The following is a 9,143-nucleotide window of genomic DNA, read 5'->3' on the forward strand; positions in this document are numbered from 1 at the left end:
GTCAGACCAGTCCAGGGAAGGACGCTGTATGTTATGGAATGTTGGCACACATGACACGGTGTTGGGTTTGTTTAATAAAGTTTGGGATGTTGGCCAACTTCCTTTAGCTTGGAAACGAGCAATAATAGTGCCCATTCCAAAACCAGGAAAAGATCAGTCAGACCCCTCCAGTTATAGACCTACTGCATTAACCTCACACTTGTGCAAAATTATAGAACGAATGGTCACCGAGCGTTTAACATACTTCCTAGAGAATGAAGCTCTTCTGTACCCGTACCAGAGTGGGTTCCGTAGAGGTCCGAATACAATGGATTCAGTACTGTGCTTAGAATCGGACATCAGGAAAGCACAGACCAACAAAGAAATACTGATAGCTGTATTTTTTGACGTTGAAAAGCATATGATATGCTCTGGAAAGAAGGGTTACTTATTAAATTGAAGTCATTGGATATTGGTGGTAGAACATATAATTAGGTTATGAACTTTCTATTTGACAGGGAAATGCAAGTAAGAGTTGGCGCAGAATACTCCAGTGTATATAAGGTGGAAAATGGAACTCCACAAGGTAGCGTGTGCAGGCTATTGTTGTTCAACAAATTGATAAATGACATCTTCTCTCAGGTTGAACAAAGCGTAGGAAATCTTTGTCCGCAGATGACGGGGCTCTGTGGGTAAGAGGCCGCAATGTGTTGCACGTCAGTAAGAAAATGCAAGCTGCAATAGCTGCTGTGGAAAAATGGGCAAATAAATGGGGATTCAAGTTATCTGTTGCAAAAACACAAGTGATCTGTTTCTCAAGGCGGCATAAAGTCACGCCGATTTCCATGAAGTTATATGAACAACCGCTTGAGCAAGTCAAAACAATTAAATTTCTTGGGGTTTGGTTTGATGAGAAGCTCACCTGGAATACTCATTTAGACAAAGTTAAGTGTAAAAAGGTCATCAATATACTTCGTTGTCTGTCAGGACAAGAGTGGGGAGCAAGCAGAGCAGCTCTACAAAATATTTACTGGGCACTCCATGAGATCCGTTTTTGACTGGATGTGTAGCGTACATGTCAGCAGCAGAATCAAACCTTAAGAAGTTGGATGTATTAAAAGCTCAGGCCTTGAGAATTTGCAGTGGATCAGTCAGAACTTCTCCGGTGTCAGCATGCAGGTAGAAATGGGAGAGATGCCGTTAAGAATCAGGCGAGTAAAGTTAATGTTGGCATACTGGGTTAATCTCCAGGGGCAATGTGATTCTCATCCTGCCAAGAGTCTCTTAACAGACTGCTGGGAACACAACGAGACAAATTTCACAAGTTTTGGGTGGATTGGTGATGCAAAGGCAGAAGTCATAGGATTACGACAATTAGATTACAGCCCTACAGTGTCACAGTCTTCCATTCCTCCCTGGTTATTCCCAACACCAAGTGTAGACCTAAACATACAGCAGGAATTGAAGGATTTGTCAAAGAAACTTCCAGCATGCAGTATAGTACAGAATTACTTTGATTTACATTTTTCAGACTCCATGTTTATATTCACAGACGGCTCCAAAGATCCTGATACAGGGCGTGCAGGTGCAGCAGTCTATATCCCAGCAAGTGAGTCATATATCAAGAAAAGAATATCAGATCAGTGTATACCACAGAGTTGACTGCAATAGTACTGGCCCTGCAGTGGATAGAAGAGAGGGAAACAAATAATACTGTCATTGCATCTGATAGCTTGTCTGCTCTAATGAGTATTAAATCTGGCAAATCATCATTTAGATCCAAAATCCTCAATGACATATTCCTTATATTGTACAGGATGGAGCTAAAAGGATTATCCACATGCTTCCTTTGGGTTCCTGCTCATGTTGGTGTGGAGGGAAATGAGCAGGTGGATATTCTGGCCAAAGGAACACTCAGAATCAAACATGTAGACCTAAAAACCCCATTAACTAAAGATGAAGCTAAGACATTTCTCAGGACCTATGCACAGTCAGTTTGGCATTGGGACAATAGTGAAACTGGAAGGCACCTATATGATGTACAGAGACAGGTTGGTGCCGGAAGGACGGTGGGCTGGAAACGTAGGGAAGAAAATATAATCACTCGTCTGAGAATAGGACATACAGGTCTCAACCTTTCGTTATATAAAATAGGTAAGCACCCAACTGGGAAATGTATATATTGTAACCAACTAGAAACGGTTGAACATGTTCTCCTTCAGTGTAGGAGATACACTATCAGAGGGAACGCCTGTTTCAGTCATTACGGAAGGCAAAACATCATGATATCTCATTGACAGGTCTCTTGGGGAAAACAGCAGGCCAGATATATTGTCATATAATTAAGTTTCTTAAAGAAACTGAGTTAGGAAAAAGAATTTAATTTATGTTTGTTTTTGTTTGTTTTGTTTGTTTTTTTGTTTTGTTTATTTCATTTATTTCCTGCTTAATCTCTCGTTCCACACTCCAGTCCAGCTTGTGGCGGTAATGCACCGTTAAACTGGTTTGCCAACCGCCATTAAACCCTAAAGAAGAAGAAGAAGAAGAAGAAGAAGAAGAAACCTCTTTCTAGTTTAGTTAGCTAAGTTAACTAAGTTGTAGTTAGCTAGCATAGTTATTGCAGAAAGTTAGCTAACAGAGGGTCTTCATTTTATTTTCGTCCTCTTGGTTTAGTGTGCTGTTCATTCTCATTACGGCATCTGTGCGTGCAGTGTTGGAGGACAGATGGCAGAAAAGGTGGTATGATTGATAACAGCTGATTAGTTATCAGCTATCGCACATTAGTTTCTATCATGGTACGTAATAGTTACTCCTGCCAGACAGTGAAGTGGACTAAACTTTACAGTGTAGTGATGTTAACACAGCATGTCGTTAGTGAACACTCCAGCCCGTCATTTTTTGATTATCATGGTAATTGATTACGTCTGACTATTAACCACACCCCCATTCTCTGTTTGAGAAAGAACGTTAACCAAAAACGGCAGTTAAAACTGGCTGGAGGGGCTTTTTAACCATTAGTCAGCTAGAGTGAGACGGGCGGCTAAAGATGTGGGAAACGTTCCTTTAGGAGTCTGCAGGGCTTTCTATATAACTGGCAGGTTTCTGGAGAAGACCCGATTGGCCTCTTCACTCCTCGCTGGAAGAGTGAGAGACCACTGTAAATTCACTTTTACTTTTAATAGAATATTTGTAGGATATGGTATTTCTACTTTTACTAGTACCAGAATACTTCTTCCACCGCTGTGTGGTAACTGGTGTATTATTATATTCATACATTAACATAAGAAATGCAGCTTTCAGCTCAGAGTTCAGACAAACGGACAGAAAGAAACTGAAAGAGGAAAAGTTTAAATATTTCACACATCAGGGCCTTTAAAGGAAAAACATGTCGTCAGTAACTTTTATGATCATTATTATCAGAAACTAGATACGTTTAGCTTTAATCTTGCAATCAGTCTGCTTGTTGAACAGTAAAGATCGGATCTTTGGACCTGAGCTGCAGTTCAACTCCAGTTTTTACAGTTTCTTCAGTGAAAATCGGCTGTCGGCTCACTTTTCTTTATGTCTGCTCTGAAGATCAAAGCTGTTTGTTAATCATCTCTGAAGTGTCACTTAGAGCATGATTATCAGTACTTCAAAGCTTTATTTTCATAAAACGATGATTCAACATAGCGACAGCTAAATAAGAGAAACTTATTTTAATCCAGTGGAGTTAGAAATATGAAGGCGTGCCAAAGGGACTTAAAAACCAGGAGTGAATCCATGAACACTATTACATGCAGCCTAGCTTGTTCAGCATCGACCGGACTACAGTTTCCTTACACTTGATTCTTAAATATCTTTATTCAGCTGTAACCTGACGGAGACTAAATGCTGGGGGCAGCAACTGAAGATGAAAATCAAACAGACGTCATTTACTCATAAACCTGTGGTTTAAAGTCACAGACACAGTTATAATGATTTTGATGATATACAGTTAAAAAGGCGTCTTGGTTCAAACAGACATCTATTCCATATTAAAGAATCATACTATAGTTATATTTCACTGTGTGGAAATAGGGTTAGGGTTAGACTACTGCAGCCGATTTTCTAAATCTCACATTTAAACTATGTCCAGATCTGCAAACAACATACCTCATACCTAAACAACAAAATGAGTCAGTTTTCAAGTGTCTGGAAACGACATATGTGGACGATGGAAATCAAATGACACATTTTCCGAATCTGTCCAGCGGCTTACCGGATGTAATGTAAGTCATGTGACGTGAGTTTGGTTAGATTTAGGAAGATCATCGTTTGGATCAAAAGTAAGTAAAGTTACAGAAGTCATGTGATGGAAGTCAGAATCTAACTTAGCTTAAAACTCAAAATAACTGCACTTGGTTTCACACGGGACTCGAAAGCCGTTCTCCTGTGTGAAAGTCCGGGTTTGACCCGTCCACCACCCCATCCTCCCTCTTTACACGGACTATGTTACTATTTATAATACGTCCCTGAGTTCCTCCGTTGCTACCGTCGTGCGGCCACTAGAGGTCCCTAAAAACGCTTTAATCATGGGTCACAATAAGCTGTACAATAATCAACCTGTCCGGACGTTAGCTGGTGAGGACGGGCTGCTGCAGATGAATTCGTTCCAGATGTGTTTTGGTATCGACACACATGTACCTGTCACACGTGTTGCAGTATACAGTTTCCTCTCCTCCCCCCCAGCTGCTGCTCCTTTGAGGACTACAAACTGACCACCGAGTGGCTGCTGAACCACACGAGTCACCGTCCGAAGGTTGCAGTGATCTGTGGTTCGGGACTCGGTCTGCTGGCCGACGGAGCAGCCAACAAACAGACCTTCAGGTATCAGGACATCCCCAACTTCCCCGTCAGCACAGGTGAGTCTGCCCCGCCCACAATTTCTGAAATGATCTTTCTCTCTCTGATGTAACATCTGTCTCTCAGTCGCGGGTCATGAAGGCTGTCTGGTGTTTGGGACGATCGAGGACACTTCCTGTGTCTTCATGCAGGGTCACTTCCACCTGTACGAAGGTTACTCCCTCTGTCAGGTGAGTCCAACCCAAAAACACTAACAAGGACCACAAGTGTTCATGTCCATTTTAGCCAGTATGCTGTGGGAGCTGAATTCGACCATCTAAAGGTTGGGCGTGCTGCTCCGTGAGCTCTGTGAACTGGAAACAGCTTCATGTAGCACAGCTGCTTTCCACGAATACGTGAAGCCAAAGTATCCCTCAGCGCTGACGGCAGCACCGCAGATCCTGTTTCCTTTCTGTCTCCATGAGCGTGGCACGTTATCATCAAGTGTTTCTTTATCGCCTTCATATTAAAAGTCCCGCTGCTGTCATGGTAACGTAACGTTACACCGCGTGTCATCTAACGTTCGGCCAGTTCATATTTCCAGTTTATTTAACCGCCACGTCTGAGCGAGAAAACGGCTGAAGCTAACAGTACAGACGGTCTGTGACTGTCTGTGAAATGTTTCAGTGTTTTCTTCATCAGACATCATTACACAATACTGAAATAAATCCATGTCAGAAACATTTAAAGTTTGCAGTAAAGAAGCCTAATTAATGTCTGTTATTAGGGGTCCAAGCCCGAGTGGGCTGGGAACCGCGACTGCAAAGCATCGCGGGTTCCCAGTACCAGCGGCGCGGCTGGGAACCCTATTGTAATCGTAATTGTAATCGTAATTGTAATAAAATCCGCACACTTCTACCTCTAGGGTGCGCTATAAGCAAGGTCAACGCGTTTGGGCTTGGAACTCCCGCCTACGAAGGTGTATATCAAAAACCTCATATCCACACGTACGGGGATCGAGCTGAATCTCCTGGCATAGGCCACGCCCATTTCCGTCTGGACTTTTTTCTGCTACATTGCAAAAACTGAAAAACATTGAAAATTGAAAAACCTATTTTAATTTAACTCCTCTGAAGCCACAGGTCCGATCACCACGAAACTTGGCACAGACGATCTCTGGACCAAGCCGCTAAAAGTTTGTAGAAGGAATTTTGATCAGCTAAAAAACGTCCTCATTATAAGCTAACTATAGCAAATTATAACCAAATGCAAAAACTGGATTTTATGTGATATCTTACGTTTGCAATGGCTGATATACACCAAACTCGGGGACCTTATCTGACACACACAGGTTGGAGTGACGCAGCTCCGAGCCGAGGTCGAGTCCGTCAGGGTCTCATTGACCAGTGAGGGTCAGATGGAGGTCTGTGTCTCTACTGGTCTGTAGTGGTGAGAAGGGAGCAGCTGTCAGTTTACCAGTGGATCTCTTCCAGGTCTCAGGTGTGCTCCTGGTCTCTGGGTAGTAACAGAGAGTTGAGGTTAAGAACAACTGCTCCTTCCTGTTGAGGAGGCAGCTGAGTTGGTTCAGCATCTGGTCAGGGTCTTCCTGGACTCCTCCCTGTGGAGGAGGAGATCCAAGGGCAGACCAGAACCAGCATATCTACCATAACGCTGACTGTTGACTTCTCTCAGGTGACCTTCCCCGTCAGGATCTTTAAGCTGATGGGGGTGGAGTCTATTCTGGTGACGAACGCCTCCGGAGGAATCTGTCCGGACTTCAAAGTCGGTGACATCATGATCATCAAAGACCACATCAACCTGCCGGGATTCGCTGGACAACATCCACTGTTTGGACCCAACGACGAGCGGTGAGACTGTCTGACTCTGTAGGTTTGGGATCGGGTTTCCTTGTCTGTCTCTCAGCCCGCCTGTCTGACGGCCTGTCTGTCTCTCTGTAGGTTTGGGATCAGGTTTCCCTGTATGTCCGATGCGTACAGTAAGGATCTGCGGCGGCTGGCGGTCGATGTGGGCTCTGAGCTGGGCTGCAGTGACTTCATCAGAGAGGGAGTTTACTGCATGGTGAGCGGACCGAACTTTGAAACCATCGCTGAGGCCAGAATGCTTCTGATCCTGGGCTGTGACTCTGTGGGTAAGACAACAAGAGAGGCAGACGGGCAGATGGACAGCCTGTCTTCATCGAGAAGGGGTCTTCCTGGTGAGCTCGTTGATAACTGACGAGTCTTACTGAGTCTCATTAGTCTCATTCTCTTAACCAGAGAACTGTGTCTCAGTTTGTGTCCTTCCATACTCACACCTTTGATGACCTGTTACAGCAGCAGGGGCTTCTGGGAGTTGTAGTGGGGAAACCTGATGGTTGTCTGGGTCCTTGAGAACATTTCAGGGTTCCTTGTTATCTGGTTGACTTTCCTTAAATATCAACAATCAATTACTCAAATCAGTTCAGAAAAATGCAAACTTAATAAGAGAACTTAATAAGGTGAATAAATGTATTCTCATTCAAATTCTCTTTTCACATTCTGTCCTCCTCCTCAGGTATGAGTACAGTTCCTGAAGTGACGGTGGCGAAGCACTGTGGACTCAGAGTTCTTGGTCTGTCCCTCATCACCAACATGGTCAGATTTTTAAATTATAACAGCAGTAGCAGACACCTATTACACCTTTGTGACACCTGTGTGACATCTGTTACATCTGTTACACCTTTGTGACACCTGTGTGACATCTGTTACATCTGTTACACCTGTGTGACATCTGTTACACCTGTGTGACACCTGTGTGACATCTGTTACACCTGTGTGGCACCTGTGTGACACCTGTGTGACACCTGTGTGACACCTGTGTGACATCTGTTACACCTGTGTGACACCTGTTACATCTGTTACACCTGTGTGACATCTGTTACACCTGTGTGACATCTGTTACATCTGTTACACCTGTGTGACATCTGTTACACCTGTGTGACATCTGTTACATCTGTTACACCTGTGTGACATCTGTTACATCTGTTACACCTGTGTGACATCTGTTACACCTGTGTGACACCTGTGTGCCACCTGTTACACCTGTGTGACATCTGTTACATCTGTTACACCTGTGTGACATCTGTTACACCTGTGTAGTACCTGTGAGACATCTGTTACACCTATGTGACATCTGTTACATCTGTTACACCTGTGTGACATCTGTGTGACATCTGTTACATCTGTTACACCTGTGTGACATCTGTTACACCTGTGTGACATCTGTTACACCTGTGTGACACCTGTGTGCCACCTGTTACACCTATGTGACATCTGTTACACCTGTGTAGTACCTGTGAGACATCTGTTACACCTATGTGACATCTGTTACACCTGTGTAGTACCTGTGAGACATCTGTTACACCTATGTGACATCTGTTACATCTGTTACACCTATGTGACATCTGTTACACCTGTGTAGTACCTGTGAGACATCTGTTACACCTATATGACATCTGTTACACCTGTGTGACATCTGTGTGACACCTGTTACACCTGTGTGACATCTGTTACACCTGTGTGACACCTGTTACACCTGTTACACCTGTGTGACATCTGTTACACCTGTGTGACACCTGTGTGACATCTGTTACACCTGTGTGACACCTGTGTGACACCTGTGTGACATCTGTTACACCTGTGTGACACCTGTGTGACACCTGTGTGACATCTGTTACACCTGTGTGACACCTGTGTGACATCTGTTACACCTGTGTGACATCTGTTACATCTGTTACACCTGTGTGACATCTGTTACATCTGTTACACCTGTGTGACATCTGTTACATCTGTTACACCTGTGTGACATCTGTTACACCTGTGTGACATCTGTTACATCTGTTACACCTGTGTGACATCTGTTACACCTGTGTGACATCTGTTACATCTATTACACCTATGTGACATCTGTTACACCTGTGTAGTACCTGTAAGACATCTGTTACACCTATGTGACATCTGTTACACCTGTGTAGTACCTGTGAGACATCTGTTACACCTATGTGACATCTGTTACATCTGTTACACCTATGTGACATCTGTTACATCTGTTACACCTATGTGACATCTGTTACACCTGTGTAGTACCTGTGAGACATCTGTTACACCTATGTGACATCTGTTACATCTGTTACACCTATGTGACATCTGTTACACCTGTGTAGTACCTGTGAGACATCTGTTACACCTATGTGACATCTGTTACATCTGTGTAGTACCTGTGAGACATCTGTTACACCTATGTGACATCTGTTACATCTGTTACACCTATGTGACATCTGTTACACCTGTGTAGTACCTGTGAGACATCTGTTACACCTATGT

The 9,143-nt window shown here is 43.6% G+C and overlaps 1 protein-coding gene across 1 annotated transcript; it reads left to right on the forward strand.

Annotated features, from left to right (window-relative positions):
* The first annotated feature begins 220 nt into the window (after positions 1-220).
* Positions 221-7,523, forward strand: LOC119884376 (purine nucleoside phosphorylase-like). Its single transcript, XM_038694801.1, has 7 exons — positions 221-296; positions 1,532-1,588; positions 4,587-4,862; positions 4,930-5,033; positions 6,475-6,650; positions 6,741-6,931; positions 7,336-7,523. Exons 1-7 carry the CDS (start codon positions 221-223, stop codon positions 7,506-7,508), a joined length of 1,053 nt encoding a protein of 350 aa, XP_038550729.1. The 3' UTR covers positions 7,509-7,523.
* Positions 7,524-9,143: the final 1,620 nt, after the last annotated feature.

The sequence above is a fragment of the Micropterus salmoides genome, unplaced genomic scaffold, assembly GCF_014851395.1.
Source record: "Micropterus salmoides isolate LMB-PRFRI ecotype aquatic unplaced genomic scaffold, ASM1485139v1 Ms_hic_scaffold_3400, whole genome shotgun sequence".
Taxonomy (NCBI): Eukaryota; Metazoa; Chordata; class Actinopteri; order Centrarchiformes; family Centrarchidae; genus Micropterus; species Micropterus salmoides.